General features: G+C 37.6%; 2 protein-coding genes and 1 long non-coding RNA gene across 3 annotated transcripts; 1 reads left to right on the forward strand and 2 right to left on the reverse strand.

Annotated features, from left to right (window-relative positions):
- Positions 1 to 290: 290 nt before the first annotated feature.
- Positions 291 to 5615, reverse strand: LOC122073595. Its single transcript, XR_006138835.1, has 3 exons — positions 3337 to 5615; positions 2066 to 2322; positions 291 to 687 (listed from the first exon to the last, which is right to left on the reverse strand). It is a non-coding gene; the product is annotated as an uncharacterized LOC122073595 (long non-coding RNA).
- A 3693-nt stretch (positions 5616 to 9308) lies between these two features.
- On the reverse strand, positions 9309 to 11978 carry LOC122073349 (pentatricopeptide repeat-containing protein At3g61360). The gene is made up of 2 exons (XM_042637925.1): positions 10199 to 11978; positions 9309 to 9522 (listed from the first exon to the last, which is right to left on the reverse strand). Exon 1 carries the CDS (start codon positions 11783 to 11785, stop codon positions 10232 to 10234), a length of 1554 nt encoding a protein of 517 aa, XP_042493859.1. The 5' UTR covers positions 11786 to 11978; the 3' UTR covers positions 9309 to 9522; positions 10199 to 10231.
- A 6061-nt stretch (positions 11979 to 18039) lies between these two features.
- LOC122073098 lies at positions 18040 to 22297 on the forward strand. Its single transcript, XM_042637619.1, has 5 exons — positions 18040 to 18532; positions 20761 to 20811; positions 20918 to 20980; positions 21067 to 21135; positions 21599 to 22297. Exons 1-5 carry the CDS (start codon positions 18197 to 18199, stop codon positions 21890 to 21892), a joined length of 813 nt encoding a protein of 270 aa, XP_042493553.1. The 5' UTR covers positions 18040 to 18196; the 3' UTR covers positions 21893 to 22297.
- The last annotated feature ends 2426 nt before the right edge of the window (positions 22298 to 24723 follow it).

Genomic DNA, 24723 nt, shown 5'->3' on the forward strand with positions numbered 1-24723 from the left:
CACTCCAGAAAATTAAACCGGGCACACCAACTATAATCAAATCAGAACTGTACTTTGAAAGCAATAGGCAAGGAATAAGAAATACTAATAAATTGGAAAGACCCCAAAAAACAGAAAATCATAACAAGTAATCAATATTAAGAAACAAAGAGCAGACAATCTCTAAGAGTAATGGACTTTATCTCTAAAATAGTAATGGTATGAGTCACCTTTTTATATAAAACAGATGACAGGTGCTTCATTTTTGTCGTGAGTGCGCCACTGTAAAACAAGGAGGTATTAGACACAAATTTTACCAAATAAAACAAGGTGCATAAATTAAACATACGAACTGACAATAGAAGTAAATACAAAAACAATTGATCACTTGTTTATATGCACATAAGGTAAGCATACGAATTAACAACAAAAGTAAATACAAAAACCATCATGTCCTCCCTCCACCTTTTCGAAGACCTGTCTGGCCTTCGCATCAATCTCCTTAAATCCCACCTCTTCCTTGCGGGTGTCACTGAAGCCTCCAAAGCCCATCTTCAGTTAACTGGTTCTCTCTTGGTTCCTTTCCTGTCAAGTACCTGGGGCTCCCCCTCATTACTGCTAGGGTGACCGGCCACCATTGTACGCCATACAGATTCCAACACAGGAGACGCCTTGAGTTGAAAATGGTAGAGAAATCCTAACTAAAACCTAGAATGGGTCAGAACTGAACAGGGTTAGAGAGATACGAATCATAGGTTTAAGAAGAAGACAGCAACTGGAGAGATGAAAACAAAATGCTTTATAGAATATAAAGGAAATCATATTCAAATACATCAAATCCAGCTTTATTTACAGATCAATTTAATTTCTACTGATGGTTTCAGGAGAATTAAAAAACTAAACCTACTGATTGGAAGAAAGAGCAATAAAGCCCAAAACACTGGCCTCTAAGATGCTGTCCTCACTCTTCAAATTGGAAAACAAAACTTCATGTTGATGGGATGCATGGTGATGTTTTATAAAATAAAACCAAAAGAAACCCCCCCCCCCCCCCAAAAAAAAAAACAAAAAAAAGGAAGAGTGGTTGGGAGAATGAAAGATGGTTTGGTTAGGGTACACCAATGTAAGAGTGAAAAGTATTGCATAACCAAATGTGAGTAAAATGCATTTCACAACCAAATTCATAGAACCCAAAGATATAGGAACAATTTTCTGATTCCACAAGGCATGAAAAGCTACCCATTATATTAAGGACATCCTATAGGTGCATGATGGCAGGTCCAAATGTCCAATAAAGCAACTTAATGGATGATGACCAATGTCTCTTTTCAACCGTGAATGTGAGTATGAGGGATGAACAACTTATCTCCTTCAAGTAGCTAAAAGGGTCCAGACTCCAGATGATGCTGCAGTTAACGAATCCATAATGTCAAATATACAGACATAAACAGGAACGACTTAACTCCATTGTGTTATCTTATTTAGCAAGCAAGAAAGTACTGGGATTGAACCAAGTCCCTCACTCTTCCTACAACCAAACAAGGATCCTCCCCATCATGCTAAAATTAACTTCCACACTTTCAACAGACTGATCATTCATTAAAAAAGAAGTTTCAAGAAACTGATTAAAATGGTTCCCTCGTAGATTATTCGTCAAGGATAAATATGAAGAAACTGTTACATGACAGCATAATTTATTAGTAAAGATTGGAACTGTATATGGAAATGATATTTAAATTTGAAGATTTCAGATCTCTAAAAGTTCAATGGTAGTATAAGGAGTCTAAAGAACAAAAGCAACTCAACTATTCAAACCTTAATTTGGTTTTATTTGGTGGAAAAATTACTTCTGTATCTCTGAGTTGTGAGCTTTTCATGTTCAATAAGCTTGGACAATGTCCTTTGATGCAACTTATAATGTTGGACCTCACCCTTCAAAATATCAGGCACGGCTAATATCCTCTCAGAACTCTTATTAAACTAAACAGTTAACAAAGAGAATACCCTTCAAAATACCATCAGAGTAGAGTTTCAGAATTAAATTACATTGTTACATGTTAATAACCAACAAAAAGAACAAACCCACCTGAGGAATGTGTCTACGAGGCTTTGCATATTTTGATTGTTGAACAGCCTTGTAGGAAACATCTCAACAAGGCTTGTCTTCGAAAGCCAGAAACTGTGTCCTATTGTTATTCAGAACTTCTGCAAGTAGCTTCCTGAAAGCCTTTTAGGATGAAGAACTCACAATGGGGGTTTCCTTCACCTTCCTCCCTTCTATCAAAACATGTAACAAGCAAAGCTGAAGTCCATTGCTGCTCTGTTGGGTATGAATCTACCCAACTGTTTAACACAAAGGGAAATTCATCAAAAACATAAAATTAAATTAAATTAAATTAAAAAAAAAAAAAAAAAAACTAATTTTGTAGCTGTGAAGTTATTATTGTTACTATTAACTCACTTTTGAGTTCATTTCAAGAAATCTAAAAGAAATTAATGTTTTGGCATGCAACTTGTGGACATTTCATTGTTGTCCTGCATCATGAAACGAATAATGTTTTCCCCTAGTTTCAAAGTATTGTATCCATTCAAAAGAAAAAAGAGCACTGCCATTTGATGAATAAAGAATATTGATTCCATGCAAATGCATGAGATAAAGAGAAAGAGAGAGAGAGAGAGAGAGAATTGTCAAGCAAATATGTCAATAAGACAGCTCTATCACAGAGGATAGATTCATTTATTCATCCTCATATAAAATATAAAGTACAATGCATGTTGAATAAGAAGCTGATAAAATAATATTTTACGGAACTAAACTACAACTTATCTAGAAAGATTTGGGATGTATTCTATCCTAATCTATCCAACTCCATCTCTAGCAAGAAACATCCCCCTTACCAAAAGTAGAGAAAGAAAGAAGACTTCTGATATTCAGAAAGAAGTTGGATTGAACATAAGTATTGTCATTGTGGCATTGAAACAATACATGAACCCACTACCCTCAATTGAAAAATATTAAAATTGGTGAAAGCAAATTATCTTCGATGGGAACATGGCATCTGGGAATATAGTGCCTGAAAAGTGATTTTTCAAAAGAGAGTTTCTATCACCTTCAACCTTTAATTTTTCTCTCCAATTTTCATTAAAAAAAAAAGAAAGGAAACCCAGCTTTCAAATTGATTTTCAGGCACCACCTTTCTTTGGGATTAACTTTATAATCCCAAAGATCTTCAATTTCTTAACTTCTTCTGCAACCAGGCAGGGAAAGGGACTAACACAATGCAATACAAGAAAGGGAAAATGAAATTGAGAAAATGAATCTAAAGACAAAAGTATTTGGAGTTAGTTAGCAAGTACTTGGTAATCGGGTTCAGATGGATTATCCCTCTTGCACTCAGTTGTCTCATACTCAGGTATCGAATCCAACATCCCCTTCCTAGAGAGCTTCTTTTGCAGACATGGTTGCAGGATTTTTGTCTAGATGATTGGAGAGGGTAATTCAAGGCCCATGTGTTGTTTTCCTTTCAAGAAGCTTGTGCCTAAAACCACAAGTGATTGACAACTCATGCTCCATCGCTTGCAATGGTTTTTTGATTCCTCAGTAAAGCCATTACTATTACACATATCTAGGACCCCAGAGAGTATGAGATCGTCTGATTTCTTTATGCCTCTGATTGCATAAACATAGTCATAGTAAAGAATGAAAACAAGGAAAGTAAATTAGAACAGTATATAGGCTTCTATAAACAACAGTTTTCCATAAAATGGGAAAACCACAAAAAGAATTGATAAAGTGGACTGGTTGGTTGTACATACCAGCTAATAGGCCAAGCTGGAGATGATGTAGCATAAACTGAAATTGTTGCCGTCAAATGATAACCAAGTCATCAAATTGTTGTATTTTAGTAATTTTAGTAGAATAACACTGATCCTTTCAAACCCACTCAGTTGGCAAAGACCAACACCTCAAAATTAAGAGGTCATGAGTTCACTCTCCTTGGGGCCTAACAAAAAAAAAAAAAAAGACAAAAAACAAAACAAAACAAACAAAAAAAAACACTGATCCTTTCACATTGTAGTTTCCACAGATTTGGCTGGTTATGGACTTGTTGGGTAACTAAAACCTGAACAGGTCTTGGGTTGGTTCACCTGACATAATGTCTCCGATGAGCATAGGCTGCACATTCCACACTGGTAGAGTCTATTTAGATTCATGCATTTTAAATGGGATTCGCCAGGGCTTCCTCTAGCTGGGTCTACATTTGTCCCTTCACAAACCCCTACTTTATTGAGTACTGAAGAATGAGCAAGGGTAGTAATCCCTCAGGCATCTGGTGCTTGGGCCCTTTGTGGAGTAGGAAGTATGGTCATGGACTCATGGCTATTGGTGCAAGCTATGGAGAGCTTAATAAGGAAATAATACATTTTTTTATCAATCATTAATCAAGCCATGAATCTTACAAAAAATAAAATAAAAAATCAAGCCATGAAAGAAAAATTGCAAAGCAAGGCATATTATCAAACAGTTGGTATGCACAAAGAAAGTATATCTACCTTATGAGGTAAAACGGAAAAAAACACACCTAAAACAAAATTGGTCTAAACTTCATCAGATCATATGCGGTAACAAATGTGTGAGGTGTTCTTGAGCACCGTCCCCTTGTACGTACCAAGATGTCCGAGGGAAATCGGGGTCGTCTTCTTCTTTCACTCCATTCTTATTTATCTTCATGAAGGGGTTTGGTTCGCTGATTCTACCTTAAAATAGGGGGAAAAAAAGGTTATCAATCTACAAACCTGAAGGAGATTGTTTATGATTATGATCATTGCCTCAAAATTGGCCTGAAAAAATACCCAATGCATGAGGCTTCCATCATAATGTACACAACCTTACCCTAGCTTAGACGCTGTTTCCCAACATTGGCCTCAACAACATACAAAAATAAAGTACAGTTCAATCACAACAACTGATTGTATGTTACTCGACTAATTGTATGTTGCTTGAATTGATAAAATCCTACAGCAAGTAATCGAATTGTTAACCACCCATCCTCGTGAACAATCTGAATTTAGAAATTCTCTCAGAAATCTGACTTAGAAAGAAAGGTTCAGAAAGAAAGGGAGATAGGAACATGAGAGAGGGGCGTAACGGAAAGTAGAAGAAATAGAGAAGGGACATGAGATATTATAGCAATAAAGGAATTAAATTTACAGATTATTTAAGTATTACAAAATTATAAAAATATAAAGGGTACCAGCAATTTAAGAAAATAAAAAGAGTGGAGAAAAAGAAGAATAAATAAGAAAGGAAAAAATTGTCAAGTGAAAGATTTACCACTTCGTGCTTTTATATAATAGTATTATATATATATATATATAGGATGGGTAAGCTAGCGGGTAACCCAGGAATAAAATGTGCTAGCGTTTATGAGCTGTTAGATTGGATTGATTAGATCTATGCCATCGATAAATTACCATGAATTACAAATTACACATTAAATGGTTTCACTTTACAAATGCACCCACTTCCTGTTTAGTTTAACAAAATTACACAAAAGTTGAGTTTGGATTTACAAAACCAGTAGAGTACAGACAGTGTTCTTCCCTATTATTGAACAGTTTCACCCTTAGGACATTGAAGGGAATGGCGATCGTTTCCTCCTCCAGCCCCAGGGCCCCACCCGCCCCTTCTTCTTCCTACAACTCCACCAGCCACTTCCTCCTCCTCCTCCTTCTTCTTCTTCTTCTTCTTCTTCTTCTTCACCCCCACCCCCTGCTGCAACTCAACCCACCCGCCCCTTTTCTTCTTCCTGCAACTCACCAGCCACTTCCTCTTTTTTTCTTCTTCTTCACCCCTACCCCTGCAGCAACTTAACCGCCCGCCCCTACCCCTGCTGCAACACAACACACCCTCTTCTTCTTCTTCTTCTTCTTCCTTTGACACCACCTGCCCTCACCCCCTTTCCTAGCCCACCTGCAACCCGCAAAATCCCATTCCCATCTCCCATGTCTGCAACCTGTACCCAATGTGGATCTCCATCACCGCCGGGGTTGCTCATTCTAATAAAATATTAAAAAATTAGTCAGCCAGATTAATAATTTCAGCTAGTTCATGATCTTGTGCTAGAGCTGAGTTCAATCGCCTTAAATTTAAAGCTCTGTAATCTCTACAATGCTAGTAAATAAACAATGCTTCAAACTTAATGGCTGTCAAAGCATGCTCAGAAGCATTTAGATTCACCGAATCTGTCCTAGCAATACGGAAGCTCTGCAACCCATTTTTCCCAGCCGTTTCACTGTCCGGCTCTGCAACGGTGCTCCAGCCCAACCCTTCTGCGATGATACTTCAATGATGTATCACCTCTGCAGATACATGTTGAAGCTCTGCATCCATCGTCGGGAGCAAACAAGGGAGAAGGGGCTGGGATTTGCAGGGTGCGGGTGGGGGGCTGGGAAGGGAGTGGGGCATGGTGGTTACAAAATGGGTTTGGTTGCACCAGGGGTAGGGTGGAAGGGGTTGCCGGAGAAGGCACTAGACATGGTGATCCAAAGAATAAACCAGAATCATCATAGTTGAAGGAGGATTGAGGAACACTGTACGGACTGATTTTGTAAACCCAAATTCAATTTTGTGTAATTCTGTTAAATCAGTAAAGAGAAACCCATATTGTGTAATTTAGTAGTTTTCAAAAAATAAATATGAATCCAACGATTAAATGAGTAAAATAAAACTGACAAAATCCAACGATTACAAATGCTAGCATACCTAACTTCTGGGTAACCTGCTAGCATGCCCAACCCTTGCCAATATCTATATATATTGGGGGGGGGGGGGTGGTTAGATAATCATAAAATAGGACTAGCTGAGAACTGCTTAAGATCCCACCTCCCAAAGCAGAACTACTTAAAGATTGATGCAAGCATTACGTGAATCTTTGTCAAAATGTTGTTGAAATTGACAAAATCATATGCCATAGGCATATTAGGTAGAACAGATGGTAGTAAAATCAGGGTGCAGTTTATGAGAAATCATGAAGTCTTTCATTACTTACTCTACTTATGTCATTTGAACTCAATAATCATAAAATATCTGATTATATTAAATTGGGAAAATTTCTATCACTCCCCCATACTACCCTCCATTTACTCAAACTTTGACATCTATTTCCCCCAAAAAAGTAAACTTCTACCTCTCCTTCTCCTCTGGTACCTATAAAATACCCAAATTATCCTCCTTTTTCTATTTTTTTTAATTCACTTCTTAATTACCATTGCCATTTATTTTTATTTAATTAACAGAATTGGGACCCACTTCTTCTTCTTCTCCTTCTTTCTTTGCAGAACAGAGGGACCGCTGCATCCCCTCACCTTGCACTGCAACCCACTCAGTCACAGGGTGAGCAAACATCACTGCCCTCACCACCGGTATCTTCGCCCAAAAGGTCTCATCTCCAGGTGAAGCAGCGCATTGTTGTAGAAGATGTCGTACCCATGGATTCTGCAGTAGTCCACTTTGTTCTTGAAGAACCTCAGCAATAGGTGGTTTGCCTATCAGGCTCCAGCATGGCGATGACTGCGACCCTGTGAGCAGCATAATCCCACTCCTTCCACGAACGACGGGTGGTGCTTCAGCCATCCTTCCCGTTTCTCGTCCAAGGTTTTCCCCATCATCCACTGGGGTCGTTGTAGAAAGTTGAAGTAGGTGGGTTGTGGCGTTGGTCCTTCGTGGTGAAGACCTTTGTGGTGGCAGTTGTCTTCATGTTGGCGACTGCTTGGGAGAATTGGCAGCCATCCGATTCAAATGGAAACGGTGTCAAATCAACGAGATCCCGATCCCACTTTTTAAAACCTGGCACATTCTTATTCCATTTATCAAATTTTCAACCAGCTGTATTGGAATTTTTTTTTTTTTAAGCATTTCGTTGGTGCAGGAGAAGTTTAATTTAGGAGAGATCTCATGTCGTATTGGTCAACAAAATATAATGGAATTTAATTTTCTTGATGGAGTAGGTTCCAGAAGATAAAAGAATACAGAGGTCAGATAAAAAGTGATCCCGTAGGCAAGAAAGGAGGGGCTTAGCTGTACCCATTGTGAACTAAAAATGGGGGTAGAGGGCTGACAAGGGAGGGATGGAATTTTCCTGAGCCGGTGGTTATGTCTACTTACAAATTCAATGCCACCTCTATGCTTGGTTCTCTCTTCCTTCCTCTTCTCCATTTACTACTGCATGAGAGTGTATGTGTTCAGTAAACAGGGCAAAACAGAGAGAGTAACAGATGGAGAGGGCTTTAGATGTTTCCGCTCTGACTAGTTTGAGATCATTTGTTTCTTTTGGGGTTCGATGGAGAGATTATATAAATAAGGGGAAAAGAGAGCAGTTATATAAGAGGAGACCATCCGTTGGGGCACGACGAGAAGAGAAAGAAAGGTGGTGAGACGTGAGAGTTGAGACTTGAAACTTGAGAGTGGGGGACTCGAGTTATGAGTGTTCACTCTCAATCTCTCACACACTGTCACCGTCGGTGCAAGGTGTGGGGTTGCAAAGGCGGGGATGCTTCCCTCATCCATGTGTTCTGCAGAGAAAGAGGATGAAGAAGTGGGAATTGAACAAAAATAAATGACAATAATAATTAGGCATTGAATAAAACATAATAAATGGAATAAGGAGATAATTTGGGTGCCATATTGGTACTAGGGGAGAAGGAGAGGTAGAAGTTTACTTTTTTGGGGAAATCAGATGAGAAAGTTTAATCAAATGTGGGGTAAGTATAGGGGAGTGATATAAATTTTCCTTACTAAATTTTCACGAAGGCAAGAAGACAGATTCCAAATACAAATGTGTAGCATTTGTTTTTACTCATGATCATAACATCAAGTTACAGATGATTCTCAAATTCAAACTTGAATGAAAAGAAAAGTGCAATGATCTGAAGCATCAGAAGTGCATAATATGTTTCATCCAAAAAAAAAAAAAGTGCATAAATATGAGGAAAAGTTTTACTTCACCCATAGTTAAGGAAACACCCCACAAATCTACCGCCATTATTACCACCCCCAATTGAAAAGTGCAATGATCTGAAGCATCAGAAGTGCATAATATGTTTCACCAAAAAAAAAAGGTGCATAATATGAGGAAAAGTTTGCTTCACCCATAGTTAAGGAAACACCCAGGAATCTACGGTCATTATTACCACCCCCAATTTATTGGAAGTACGAAATGGCCTTCACTGTTTCCTGACGCCCATCCAAGCACAATGATGGCAATTGGCGAAGGAATTCCACCACAGTGGCTTGAGGAAAATTCGGTCCGAAATATTATGTCAATCAGAAAGTTCATTATGTTATCCAAAGTCCAAACAATAGACGGTAGATGTAAAGAACCGACTACACAAACACACATACCTCTGCCATGGGCAAATTATAGTCAGATTCTCCACCAGATTGATGCCTGTCTAGGGTTTGAAGCTCAAAGAGATGATCTGTAGCCGGATTTGCAGGGATTTCTATACAGGGAGATAGAATCAATTGGCTGAACAAATCTCCTAGCAAGAATCAACGAGTAAATCCATATCACACCCGACGGATACAGAAAGGGAACAATCAAGGAAGAAAATAAACCAAAGAGAGAGAGATCTGTCTGCAGAACCAGTTCACTTGATCCATACATATCCAAAATAGCATTAAGCATATTCTTCATTAGAATTATACAGACAGTAAAACCAGGCATACATGTGAACCCATCAATCCTACTCAACAAACACTGACGGTAAAGTGCAAACCACAAGAAAGTGACACAGTTTAGCCAGTCCGTGAGAACTATGGAAGAGATACAATCTCTAAGAAATTCCATCAGAATTGCTACTTCCAGACCCTATTTTATGGCAAGAAGTTCAAGAACAAGAATCAGGGAGTGTGCATCCTTTTAAGGGATTAAAGCCTATAATTCCCTTAGATTTTCTGCAATTTGGAATCAATCAAATTCATTCAACTCCATAGTTTCAACATTCTTTCATTGTGGAATGTACCAAATTATGGTCTGTATACCCCATCCAGAGTAGTTGCAAAAATTTATTTCCAAAACAAAATTGAGAAATATCAGGGAAAAGATAAACAGACCTAAGGGAAATGCATGCATAAAATAGGACAGCGTCAGTGTCAATTACCTCAGTACAAAATCTCTACAATTTGTAGATGTATTATTTAGAATATGCAAATTACCTCAGAACAGAATGCCTACAATTTGTAACTCCATTAATTTACAATAGTTGGGTCAAGAAGTCCAAGAGCATGCCCTCTTGACAGAGGCAAAACTTTTTGCAACTTCTTTACCATAAGGTCAAGCTTCTTCAACTTGTCCATCTGCTCTGCTTGTACCATAAACCTCTCCAGCATATGAAAACCTCCTTCACTAAGATGTCTTCCTCTCTCCAACACTTGCTTAGAGCACTCATATGCTTCCTCACCCCTTCCGTGGGAACACAACCCTGTAACCAGCAAATCCAATGCATGTCCATGAGGGCAACATCCTCTCTCCACTAGATAATCCCATAGAGCCAACCCCAAATCAAGTCGTCGATTCTCACAAAAGAATTTCATCAACATCACAACCGTTGGCATCTTGGGCACAAAATTTCTCTCGGCCATCCTCCGATACATCTTACAAACACCCTCAAGGCCATCTGATCTCTTCAATCCTAAGAATATTGTGTGGTAAGTCACATTATCAAGCCCAATACCTAGCTCCTCCATTTCATCCATCAACCCAATGGCAGACCCCACTTCTCTAGCTCTAATAAAAGTAGCCATTAAAGCATTATAGGCGCCAATATCAGGCCTCAAATTTCTCAGAGGAATTTCTTCGAACAATTGCCGAGCTCGAGAGAGGTTTCGAACGATTCCTGCACCATGGATCAAAGTAGTAATTGTTTCAATTGTGGGCAGGCAATTTACCCTTTCCATCTCTTCAACCAATCTTAAGCCATCACCAAAAAGGCCCTTTTTACAGTAAGCATCAATTCTAACATTGTAAGTTACAACATTAGGTTTAAACCCTCTTCGGACCATCTCATGGTAGAACAGCTCCATTGCTGTAATATTGCCCGATTCCTTGAAACCCAAAAGCAAGATATTCATGGTCTGGGTGTTGGGAGAAAACCTTGGGTACATCTTCCGGAAAACAGCTCGAGCTTCCTTCATCTGCCGTTGTGTGCAGAAGGCCCGAAGTAGGATATTGAACTCTTCAACCCCAAATCTCCTTCCAAAATATATCTTCTCCTCCATTCTATTAAAGGCTTCTAACGTATCTTCGAAAGATCCAAACTTAGCCAATTTCGACAGGAAAATGCTCATAGACTTCAGGCTAAACAGGGAAGGATGTTTCTGACGGACCTCTTCCATCAATTCCCAAGCCATATCGAAATTCCGCATTCGAGTCAAGATGTGGAGGGCCTTCTCGAATGAGTCCGAGCTAGGAGAGAAGCAATGGGAGTGATTGAGAGAAAACTTAAAGAATTCGAAGGCTTTAAGGCCATTGGAGTGGCCAGAGAAGAGGCGGCCAAGGACGTTCTCGACAAGAACAGTTGAGAGGAGAGATGGTTGGATGTGTTGGATGAAGAAGGGTTGAAGTGGGAGATCAGGGAATGGATGATCATTGATGAGCTTTGTGATTCTGTCTGTTTCAGTTCGGAATTCAGAGGGTTGAGGAGTTGGGTTGCTGGAATTCGAAGAAAATGTGAGGGCTGATATGAAGTTTTTCGAGATATGGACCTCAGGTCTCTTCGGCCACCTTACCAGGTTCATCCTCATGATTCTCAACTTTCCCTCTCTCTACTCTTAACACTGGTGTGTTCGGATTTGTAGGATAGAGATGGGATCTCCAATCTGGCAGCTTGGAAAGAAATCACCAAGCAGAACCTTCAGGAGGGAACAATAGCGGTTCCTACAACATGGGAGGGAGGAATGGGGAGAGGAGGTCACGGGGGTACCTGCTCTTCTTCTTCTTCTCACTCTCTCTCTCTCTCTCTTTCTCTCTTTCTCTCTCTCTCATAGGACCCCTTTTTACCTGTCATGTGAAGGGGCTGGTATGCCGCCGGTATACATAGAACTTGAAAAAAAAAAAAAAATTCAATCAATTTCTATCACTTCCCATCATTTTCCTTATATTTATTACGACACTCCTATTTATTTATTATTTTTTTTTTTCACACATTTGAATTTTTACCACTCTTTTCTCTTGAACTTTTTAAATATTCATATTATTCATTATTCAATTAGAAAATATCACTCCGTTAAAGTATCAAATCCACTTGAGAGATTAGTGAAGTGTCCCTACCAAGAATATGACATATCAAAATGTTTGGGAGATCAATGAAGGTATGCAAATTTTAGTCCCACATCGCTTAGGAAAAATTACTAAGCTAGTTAATATTATACCAAGATTAATGACTGAGATTAAGGATGTGAATTTAAAACTGAAACCGTTTACCAAAACTGTAAAACAGCTTAGTAAATGGTTTGGTTATGGTTTCAAATTTCAGGTTTCAGGCCGATTAGTTAAACAAATTGAAACCTAGCCGTTTAACCCAAATCCTATTAACCCGCTTAAAGATTAAATCAGGTGGTTGCAAAATATCATTAGTATCTCATTTGATTTAAAGATTGAGTGCTGTAAGCTTGCAAGTAATTCTAGAGATATCTTACTCATTGTTTGGAATGCCGATTAAATTAATCCAACGCACTAAGTAGAATGTATACTGATAAAAATGCAATTTTTGCTTAGACCATAACATATATATATTCAAATATTATAACACATTATTTGGTTGGTTGGTTGGTTGGTTGGTTGGTTGGTTGGGGGAATAATAAAATCCCTATTATAAGCATTACTTACTGACTTGTTAGATGTGCTTGAGACTATTTTCAATCAAAATATTTCATTTTGCTTAGTTGTTTGGTTGTTTTAACAAAACATAATAGTTTGTATTTCACATTCTCAAAATTGAATCATTTATCATCAAAATAAAATTTTAGTAAACATGAGAATAAACTAGCAAACCGATTGCTAACCGTTTAGAAATCGTATAGAATAAACCGAAACCTTTTAAAAACCATGGAAACCGAAACCATTTACTAGCTAAATGGTTGCGATTTAAACAAGTGCAACTGTTTAGTAAATAATGCGATTTTAGTTTCAGCGAAAATATATATGAACCAAACCAAACCAAACCGATTAACATCCTTAACCAGGATGTTACAACTTTAGTTTCATGTTAGATCATATTCGCAGTTGTTTCTTGAAAAAGAAATTTTGTTCGTCTAGAATATCATGATAGGATTTCGCTAGTTTACTCATCTTGCGCCATGTTTAGATGTTTTTTTTTTCTCTCCAATTGCTACTGTTATGGCAATGCATTATACATGAATGTCCTATTTTGTAGCTTCTCTTGTTAAGAGTTTTGGTGGCTACTTATGATGAATGTTCCCATCATTTATGATTTTATATGTTCATAACTTATATTTGGATCTTGCATATTGCATTCTAACTCTTTCTTGTGTCGGGTATTAGAGGTAATGTATTTTTTGTCATAGACCATAAACTAGGTGGTGACTCTTTAGCATCTTCATCTTCATCTCATTTTTGTCGATGAACAAAGACGACAGTGATTGTATCGATCCATTTCCTACAATACGTAATATCTAATGTTTTTCACACTTAAACATAGATGTGTGTGAAAAGACCCAACCACCTTGTACATTTTAGATTTATTCACCTCTAATTATATTTGGGTGCGGAAACGCTAGATGAATAGATTTCTCTTGCCCTCTCAATTTATTCCGAAAAGAGAAAAGAAAAGGGGTAATGTAGAATAAGCATCGTATTCAGAGAGAGTTGTCCTTAAACATGGTAACACCAAAATGTAGTGAATATCAACATATGTCCAGATGATGAGGTGACAACACATATTTAAAGCTATTCACCCTAAAAAACACATGTTTAAAGTTTTAACTGAATAAGCAACCACTTTACCACATGGCATATATAATCAAATAAGAGCTAGAATACCTACCCCTGAGTGTTGTTATCATTGTCTGATAGGTGAAAACCCTATGACTTGCCATTTGTGAACATTTCCTCCTGGAATCATTGCTAGAACAAATCTCTAACCAAAATTAATCCATTGGTTGTGAATTGCGATGCATATGTAATGCTATCAAATGGAACACTAAGAGTTTTATGACTAGGATAAACTTGGATATTATATGTTCAAGTTTGGGGCATGGGGTTTCGAATGAATTAATTTCTAGTTGATCTTACAAAGTAAAGTTCCCTAGTAAGAAAATTCAAGAATATTACTATGAAAATTTGCTTCAGAAAAAATGCCAAATTCAAATTGGTATAACAAAATTGAAAAATTAAAAATTTTTTGAGAGCATGTAAGAAATAATAACTTTTAAGAGCATGTACGAAATAATAACTTTTGATAACATATATTCTTTCTTGAAAATTTTATATTATAAAAATTGGTCCTAAAGAAAAATTCACAAATAGTTTAAGAATGAAATAATTTGGTTTAAGATTTTTAAATTTATACAAATAAAATTTTAAAAATGGAACATGATTAGTTCTTGAATAAATTCGAAGTTGTTTTTTTCTTTCCCTTTTCTGTAGACCTTTTTTATCTAAATTTTGATCAAATTTTCAAATTGGGAGCCAAATTAAACTTGCATTATCCTCCTTCTAAATTATACATGAATCCGAATTTATTAACTATGTGTGCATCAGTTATTGAATGCGTTATCTCTTTCACATGAAAAAAAAAAAAGTATACATTGCCATAAGGTTAGGGTTCTATTGTTTTTCTAAAAAAATGTTAGAATTCTATCTGCAATGAGTTTAGACAAAAGATGTAACACTTAACTAGCTAAAACTACGCTATTTTATATTGTGTTTACCATCTATTGTTTCACAATTTATACTTTGTATGTTTCAACATAAAATTGGCATGATTTTTTTTTTTTATATAAATGAGAAATTCAACAAAAGATAAAATTGATTAGATTAATAACCATATGGTTCACTTGGTTGGAAGTAAAAGGAAGGAATGTAAGGTATATAGTTCCATTACGAGACCTACTGATTTATTCCCAAGTAGCATAAATTAAAGCTAGGAATGTACATTACTTCCCATAATTTGTTTTAGCTGTAGCGTTTTATGGTGAAAGGACCAAAGCTTTTGTATTGGCAAATAGAAATGCTACAGTGCTACAGCGCTACAGGATCGTAAAGTATGATTGTTAGCATTTATTCAATTATGATGTGTCCTATTGCTTTTATTATAACGGTCCCCATTATGATGAGTATCTGGAATTTTTTTTTGGGGGGGGGGGGTTGGTGGTGTAAAAATTGAGTGTTTGGATTAACAGCCATTACCATGGATTTAATTCTTGGAAATTAGATTGATGTTCCTATTGGTTTGAATTACTTGTTTTACCTTTATTTTCTATAAAAAAATGATTTTTATACACCCTTGATATCATAATAACATGTAATTCAGGGTCGGTTAAGTATTAAACAATATCAATGCAATCCAACCTGCCCATTACCATTGACCTAGTGACATTTTGATCCTAAAAAAGAGGGTCATTTTATGGTTTAGAAATGGATAAATCCATTCAATTTTAATTCGATTTGAATTGAAAACGGCTTTGATCAATTCAATTGATGATTAAGTTTTTTACAAATTCCGTACATTTTTTTCATGTGTGAACAACACCTTTAATTATTCATTTAAAACATTTAATGTAATATATTTAAGTACTTATATCGTTAAATGTCCAAATGACGTTTCAAATATATAAATAAAAATATTCGCAAAACAAAAATGTGTGAGGCTATGGTACTTTATTCTTATGTGGGTCTCACATTTTTAAGAGAATGAAGGGATAAAAATCCCTTGAATTATTTTGAATTTTTTTTTTCCTTATTTGAGAGAAATTTATTGAGTTTCCGTTTTCAATCATAAATTAATTGTAAAAAATTTATTTTTTGTTTGGTAAAATTAATTGTAAAGGTGGAATCCACTTAAGGATGCAGTTGCTTCAGCAACACACATAGCATTGCTTTTATCACAAATATTACCTACCAAATATGGTTTGAGTGCACGGTATTAAATCGGGTATCGTCCATTTAAAAAATCAATACACCATTAGATCACTCGTATCAAATAAAAATACTTTTATTTAAAAAAAAAAAGACTTTTTAATATTTATACCTTCCATACCATTCAACCGATACCGATGCAAAGCTAATACGGATCACACGTATGAGGAAATCCGATACTAATACTATAAATCGAAACAGATCACAGATGATTGGATATTGATACCAATACCTCATACCAACGCCAATACCTCAAACCGTGCTATCAAATGCAATTTACCTCATGTTGGGGATTCATATCCTCTGTTCTGTAGCATGGGGATGTGCTATATATCGTGTAGTGCGGTAGAAAAAATTGACACGTGAAGATTAGTTGATCATCACACCTTATCCTACTCAATGAAAAATCCCGTTCTACACAAAATCGATGAAACCATCGATGGAGAAGTTCGCACGAGGGTATGATCATGAGCAACTTTGAATCTTTTAGAATTCAACTTTTATTTGAACTTTTAATCTTTTAGAATTCAACTTTTATTTGAGTTTCCCTACCCTTATCCAACCTGGCTAGCTCATTGTACACAAAGATCCTTACTTTCTCTTTTACAATGTGATGGAGGGTTTTCCATTGACGGGGGATAAGATATAACACATATGTATATGTAATATCAAACTAAACCACAAAAATCAACTAACCTTTATGTGTCACACTCCTGTGCATGGTTTCAGGTATCAGTCTCGTATCAATTGTATTAGTCATGTTGGATTGGTATTGGTTGAAATTGATCCCCAATCCTTGATCAATATGGATCGATTATCCATATCATTTCAGGAGTATAATAGTAAAAAAATGAATACTTAAAAAGAAAGTAACGGTAAAATTAATCGATACCCACTGATCCAATCTGATCCTGATCGATATCGGATCGGTATCCGCGTCCCCTAAATCCAAGCTCCTGTGCCGAGCACATCCCCGCGCTAAGGAAAACTACTTTCCCTCGTACACAATTACTGACAAGAATTAGTCAAGAAAAGATACTAGAGGGCCATGCATCCCAAACAACCAATCAAAATCCATTAGATGGTCAATTGTCGAACTTTTTATGGTCTTAAGATTTTCTCCGTTTCTTGGCACCGAACTTTTACATGTACATCCACTGGTACAGTGTGGGTCCTCAACCCGTTTGGCAGGTGGCAAGCTGATATGTCCCTTTTTCTATGGAAGCTCATGTTTTCTGTGTCAGAATTCAAGAACTAACCACATACTGCCGTTACACTAAATAACTGTAGCGGCTAACACGCACCGAAAGCCTATCTTGACACGCTTGCCAGCTTTTAATCATGCCGCGTGGATCCATTCGCGCGTTTGAACTAACTCTTAACCTTCTTTCTCACGTGCTAAAAGTATCTCTCTTACCCCTCTCTCTCTCTCTCTCTCTCTCTCTCTCTCTCTCCCACTATTAGTTTCTATTTTGTGTGACTTGTTGCACAATTTTCCAGCTAAGAATCGAAGATGCGTTGAAAAAGACATTAGAGTCTATTATGTCCGTTGGATCGGAATATCTTCATATCCTCAATTTCGAAAAAGATATCTTATTTATTTGATCCATCATTTTGAAATCTTGATCGTTACAAAGATTCCAATCGGAGGATCGAAAAGCAGCTCGTACCATCGTGGTCGCAGATCCAAGACATATTCCATCACAGCCAAACCCTAAGGCAGCGAAAGAGGCGAGGCGGTCACTGGCCACTGGTCAGTGCCACGATTTAGAATGTGGGACCCAAGAGGTAATAGAGAGAGAAAGGGAGTTGGCCTGGTGGGGGCATCTCACTCTTCCCAGTCTCTCTCTACAGTCCAACGCCTCACAAACCGGAAAGCCGGATGTATTAAACTCATTATATAAAAGCCAACAGGTTTTCCTCGCCACCATATTTTTTTCGCTTTCGATTCTCAGTTCTCACTCCGCTTTTCCTCTAGTTTCCTTTTTCTCTCCTCTCTCCATATCTCTCTATCTTTCTCTCTCTATATCTGTGGGTTTTTCTGTCCGTGTTGCTGCATGGGAGAGGACGAGTGGATTACAGATGCTATGAAGGACGATCGGCTGGTGGCGGAACTTCTGATGCGGCTCCGCCATACGGAAGAGCATGCGTCGCTGCCGACGAAGAGACCAGTGGCTGTGTTTCCAAAGTGGGGGTTTAGACAACCGCGGACGCGGCAGATTCTGCGATGCCATAACGTTCAGCCGAAGAAGGAAGATGAGTCAAGGAGAGCCAGCCCCACGACGCCTCTGTCGTGGAGTGGAGCTACTACATCTTTGAGCGGCAGCGGCGCTGTCGATGGTTACGAAGAGTCCAGCCATATCGTCAAACGCACAAGCGGCGTTAGATCTAAGGTTAGTTTCTCTTTTCTTTCTCTGTTTCTCTCTCTTTGTTGCCAGATCTCTAAGAGTCTTGAGTTTTGAAAGAGGTGTGGTGGTTGGTGTGTTTGTTTCTTTCGGATTGTTTTTTAAATTAATTTTTCCTTGTTCTATTTGGGGTTTTATGGCCCTTTGAATGGTAGTGTTAACTTGGAATTCTCTGTGAAGGAGAGGGATATATTTCCCGATCACCCTTCGTGGGGTTCCTTCGTTCTTTTTCAGTAAATTTCCTTTCCATTCTCTCCGTTTCCAATGAGATACACGCCCTTTTCACGCTAAAGCTCTTCGATTTCTGGAGCGTTTTGTGTAAAGTTACGGAACAGATCAGCCATGGCTTCCCTTTCTCTCCTCGTTGGCCATTCTTCCAAGTTGTCTCCTTCAATCTACTTTTAAGTCTCCATTACTAACCTTGTGAACCAATGGATTGTGGATTGATTAGTCGATTACCCTTTCTTGAATTCTCCGGGGTCAGAAATAACGCAGAAGTTCTGAGATGTCTCGTCACGTTTCTCGTTGCCTGTTTATGGTCACCTGTCATCCCTAGTTTCCTTTTTGGTCCTGGAGAGGTTAGAGGTTGTTTCAATGTCCGATATACCCTTTTCCAAACACTCAAATCCAAGTGTGTTATTGACAAAAGGCGGCAGGCACTTGGTCATAGCCGAGTACCCGGAAAGTGTCAAGGACCTCCTGGTCGTCGTCGTCGCAGTCTAGGGTTGTGAAATACAACTGCACTTTTTTTTTCCTCGCGAAAATGGCGGAACTGTCCATTCTCAAGAGTCAAAATCTTTGTATAAGTCGGTCATCGGAAAGGGCTTTTTCCGTCATAAAAAGAGTGGGGTTTGTTATTTAAGGTAAATCTATATTCTCGGTGGCGTGATGTCGTATGTGTTTGTGAATTGTGAAAGGATTGGGTGCGTGTGTGTGGGTTAGGTGGTCCCCACCAAGAAGGGGTGTTGGCAGTAAAGAGAAAAGGGTGGAAGGCGGGGAGGGGGGAACGAGTGTTGGGTGTTAGGTCTGCGTTTGGTTTGGTGTATTATTGATGAATTGATGTTTGTTGTGTGAGAGAGAGAGAGTATTGTTTGTTTTTTGGGATGGCGTGGTGTTCTTATGCATCTCTGGCCTATGCTTCTTCCTATCCTTGTTGATGTCTCTTTGCTTGTCAGCCAGCCCAGCTTTTATTCAGCTTTTATTGTTTTAAAAGTTAAAAAAGAATTTATTTTCCCTTTCTTTTATCTTCTTTCACCTATGTGGATGCGTGGATGGGACATGGGAGAAGAAGCAGCTTAAATATTTAAGGCGAGCATTTCGAGGAGGGAACTAATCGAATAGGATTAATTTGGGATCTAGTGTGGAGTTTGTGGTTGATTTGATGATTGAAACAGATGGTTAGCTCCGGTTCAACCCACCCATTAAAGTTATTCTTTTTTAGCCAGTTTTATTGTGTGTACTGCGGATGATGATATTTGTTGAAATGGGTCCCACGTGACATTTGCAAAGTAATGGTTTCTTATGGTTCTGCAGTTGTGGATTGGGAGTTAGATTTGGAGTTTTTTTTATTTATTCTTTTGGTGTTAACAAAAAAAATTATTCTTTTGGGGGTTGGAGGTTGGGGGAGGGGGAGTAGAGATAATTTTGAGCACAAAGATTGAGGATAGACAGATGACGTAGGCTATTTGCTCTGTGGGCTCCATGTGATGTATGGCAAGAGATCAGTCATAACACCGTCGGATTGGAAGAAATAACGGGTCCATTGGATGAAGTTTCTTTCATCTGACGGCTGTCGGTAGGTTTGGCTTCAAGAGTGGTTTACTTGCCAATTTTATTCCAGTCTGGGATATGGGTTTGTTCCAAGGAAAGGGAAAATCAACCAGCTTCCTTTCTGTTCATCGAAGCTCGGGACTTTTACAACTGAATTATCCAATTGGCAGTTTGTTCATTTTGAAAAGGATTTTTTTATTCTACTTCAAAAGAATTGATTTTTCGATTGACCATCCTATTTTTTTAATTAATTCACAAGGCTTCTTCATCTGATCACCCCAATTTTGTTTCTTGTTTGAATCAGAGGAATAGAACAAATTCCCCGATTAGCCCTGGTATCGCATTAAAAGTTCCTCTTTTCTAGTAATTAATGTCTTAATTTTGCTTCAGTTACATATATTGGTCTCATTGAATTTATTAATTTAAGCAATATTGATATTTTTCAGGTTATTTCTACGAGTGTAATTGCTGCTGGGAGGAGGTCAAGAAAAAAGAAGGTACTGTATATAATTTGATCTGCCATATCTATAATCTGGCTATTTGTCAAGTTGATTTTTCTCCATTTTAGAATACTTGAGAAGGAAATTTATTGATCGGTAACAGACATTTGCGGAACTTAAGGAGGAAGAGAGTTTGTTGCTGAAGGAAAGTATTCATTTGAAGAAGGTACGTTTCCATAGTGTCTATTGACTCAGTTGCATTGTTTTTCCTTCTGAGATTTCACCTATTTGACACCTCCATTTCTTGTGCAGGCGCTAATAACACTCAGGACCAACTTTGAGGAGCAGAGGGCCAGAAATGAGACCTTTAAGAGAATGAAGGTGAAATTCCATCTTCCTTTCACTTCATTTTACTTTACTCTTCTTGTTTCTTCACTTGTCTCTTGGATGTGTAAACGTATATGATCGTCTCTTATAACACTTTTACTGTTTCACTGATTAGGAACATTTGTTATGTACTTGCATTTGTAGTTGCAGAACATGGAAAAATGAATTGATACAAGTCTTTTTAACCTAGTTCTTGAGAGTACACACAATGCTTCTATTGCCATTATTGTGTTTCTTACTACATTTCTAAAGATTTCAACCCTCTTGGGTGATCTGAGTTCTCCTAACTGTCAAATTACTTGAATTATTTTGTATGGAACTTTTTTAGTTGAGTAATCCTTCTTCTCTTCATGCATGTTCGTCAAAGAAGTTTTATCCTCTGTTTTACTAGCTACAACAAATTAAAATCTGATGGGACATTTTGTAATATGTTGCTAACAAGAATTTCTTTTTGCAGCTTGATTTGCAGCTCCAATCAGAAAAAGTTGCAATCTCTGTTGAGTTGAAGGATGCAGATTGTCAAGTACCTGACCAGACAGAAGCTAATTTGGTGGATCACTCACATTCGGTCTTTCCAAAACACGGCGCGTTTGATGAACGTGATGCTGTAGCATGCCCAACTCCGGGTTCTGATTCTTGCAGGATAGAAAAGAAGGATGCCCTTAAGACCAATAATTTTTTCGCGTTGCCTGATCTGAATCTGCCTTTGGAAGAGGACTTGAACTCCGAGTTAATAAATGGAATAAGCTGAGGAAGAGAAGGTGTTTATGGTTCTTTTCCAGTTGGGGGCTCAACTATCAGTAACAGTTACTTCGCTCGGTAAAATATGATTATGATACTGTTAACCATATTGGGCGAGCATAATTGTACATACAAGAGTCGTCATGGAGAAGGTACCGAAGGTAGTTAGCGTAGAGGAGCCTAACCATTAGTTATTGTCTTATTGATAGATATAAACAGATTCTTTTTCTCACTCAGTATCTACGTTCGTCCACAATTCTTTTGGGGCACCAGTCATTACTTCCCCCTTTTAATATCTCCTTTTGTGGGAATATTTTTACCGATAAAAGTGTAATTAATCGTAGAGGATGAGATCTTGACTACCTGTTCATGGGAAACACTTGTAATCCAATTTAGCAATTTTGTTCTTCAGTTACTGATTTCTAATTTGTTCCTTTGATTCTCACCCAAACACGGTTAGAATGATTCTAATTTTTTTTTTTTTTTTTTTCAGTAAATGATTTGTGGGGTGTGTCCTGCACACAGTCATGGCGCGAAATGGTTGCACCCCTATGAAATAAAAAATAATATTTCTATTGATGCTTCCTTGTGTACACTCATTAGTCCCATACACGGATAAAATCACTCCAATGGAAAACAATTCTCCTTTTATGGAATTCATTTTTGGCTGAACCTAGGTGTTTGGTCAAGCATGTGAAACTGTTAAGAAAACGTCAACGGGCTCCCCGGGGGGAAGGTTGAAGTGGGGGCGGCGTTTGAAATTGTCAATCATCATCGACCGGAAGTAGGACAGTAGGAGGCTATGACGGGCCTGGGTCTTGATTTTAGATTAGAATGTGGGCCCATGGCCCATAAGCCTGTCATTCCTTTTCAATTCATTAGAAAAGGGGACCATGTCAAACCCGTGAAATTACAGGGTCGGTGCTTTGGTCGTTGGACGGAAATTACAGGTGCGTCAGGCCTTGAAACTTCTTGTGGATGAGGTTGGTAGGGCAGAGCTCATGTCGTGTGGGTCCTATTGTTTCTCTTCTTTCTAGACTATAACTGGTGTTTTCGGTTCCAGCCTGATCCGTTCCGGACGGACCGGATCTCAGTCGTTTCATACTGGATTTCTATTTTCTAAGGTCAGAGCACATTTTGGTCAATTTTAGGCCGATGCACATATGACACCTGCTAGGCTACACCATCCATATCTACTCTTTAAGGGTCTTTTTGGAATTTTAGAAAAAAGGGCCTTTATAAACCGTCAGCTTAAATCTTAGTTTCTACTGGACTCGGTTCATTGTCAATCTGTCTATCAACCTGGTTCAATTGGTATAGAGGCATGAAAGAGGAGGGTGGGTGATACGAGTGCGGATCAAGTTCTCGTATGAGAATGATTCTTATTCAGTGTTTGATCCACACTTGGATTCCACTAAAAATAAAAATCAATTACAAAAAACAGAGAGACTAAGTGGAGTTCAAGTCAAGCACCGTATTAGAATCATTCATGTACGAGTTCTTGATCCGGATTCCGGTGATAGTCAGATTGGCCCCTATCGAAAGGGAAAAAAAAAAAAAAAAAAAACTCAGATTGGCCACTGAAGTCCGGAAATCTGCAAATTCAAACAATTCTAGGCGTTGGATCAATGCAATATCAACCATTAGATTGAGCAGAATGGAGAACCCAACTGTCACCCGTAGCCGGGTAGTTGGAATTCTAGTATGAGTTTAAGACTCCTAAACCTGACAATGCTGCGTGGCACGTAAAGGTTGGTTCTGAAAACCCCGAATTAGTCTGATAAAAAAAAAAAACCACGAATTAGGGAAATAGAATCCCGTCCGCTTTCGTTGGGATTTGAAAAGACGTTCTTGACCGGCAATACGCCTGAGTTTAAGTTTGACAGGATTCTCGCGCCCCAAGAATTATAGTTATAGTGTTAAACATCACTTCAATGGTGATACTTAATAATACCGCATGTGAGAGCAGCCTCATTGGATTGGGAGACGCAATATTTGAATGGCGAGATAGGTCGGCCCAGAGAAGCTAGATTCCTATTCTGTGAAAAGCTTTTTTGCTTTTGTATTTTTTCGGAGTTTTGGTTGGAGCATGTTTGACTTCCGACTGCTAAAGGAAGAGAAGAAGAAGCGAGGAAGGAGAGGGGTATAAGTAACGTCGCTGACGTGAACATATCATTTATTTAAAAATGGTGTTTAGGTTAAGAATTTTTCTCTACACTTTATATGTCTTGTCCATGATAAGATTCTTATTTTAAATTCAAAATTCTCTTGAGAGTTGTGAAAATTTCTTTTGCTCATTAAAATTTTTTTTTTAACCAAAAACACTAGAAATATGTGAAAATATGAAAAAAAATAATAAGATAATAAATGAATAATTACACAATAATTTCTTATTTGTCTATTTCTCTCTTAAAATTCAAATTCTTTGGAATTTTTTTTCTTTTATTTTATTTTCTTTTCTTGATAACCAAACATACATACTCTTTTTATTTTCTCACCATTACTTCTCTTTTCTTCTATTTTCTTTTCTAGATTCTTTTTTTTTTTCTTTTCTTCTCTTGGTTATAAAAAGAATCTAGAAAAGAAAAGAAATGAAATGATGAGAAAATAAAAAGTTAATGTATGTTTGGTAACTAAGAGAGGAAAAGAAAAGAAAAGAAAAGAAAAAAATTCAAAAAATTTTAAATTTTAGGAGAGAGATAGACACATAGAAAATCATTGTGTAATTAATCATTTTTTGTCTTATTATGTTTTCATTTTTTCTCATTTTTCTTATGTTTATTGCAAAATTTTTTATTGGAGAGCAAAAGAAAATTTCACAATTCCCAGGAAAAAAAGTAC

Source organism: Macadamia integrifolia, chromosome 3 (assembly GCF_013358625.1).
Source record: "Macadamia integrifolia cultivar HAES 741 chromosome 3, SCU_Mint_v3, whole genome shotgun sequence".
NCBI lineage: Eukaryota > Viridiplantae > Streptophyta > Magnoliopsida > Proteales > Proteaceae > Macadamia > Macadamia integrifolia.

Bases quoted from the DNA above. Each gene is read 5' to 3' on its own strand.
- LOC122073349 (XM_042637925.1), bottom strand. From the start codon at position 11,785: ATGAGGATGAACCTGGTAAGGTGGCCGAAGAGACCTGAGGTCCATATC.
- LOC122073098 (XM_042637619.1), top strand. From the start codon at position 18,197: ATGGGAGAGGACGAGTGGATTACAGATGCTATGAAGGACGATCGGCTG. The intron at 18,533-20,760 runs GTTAGTTTCTCT...GATATTTTTCAG, and splicing joins CAAGCGGCGTTAGATCTAAG to GTTATTTCTACGAGTGTAAT. The intron at 21,136-21,598 runs GTGAAATTCCAT...TTCTTTTTGCAG, and splicing joins AGACCTTTAAGAGAATGAAG to CTTGATTTGCAGCTCCAATC.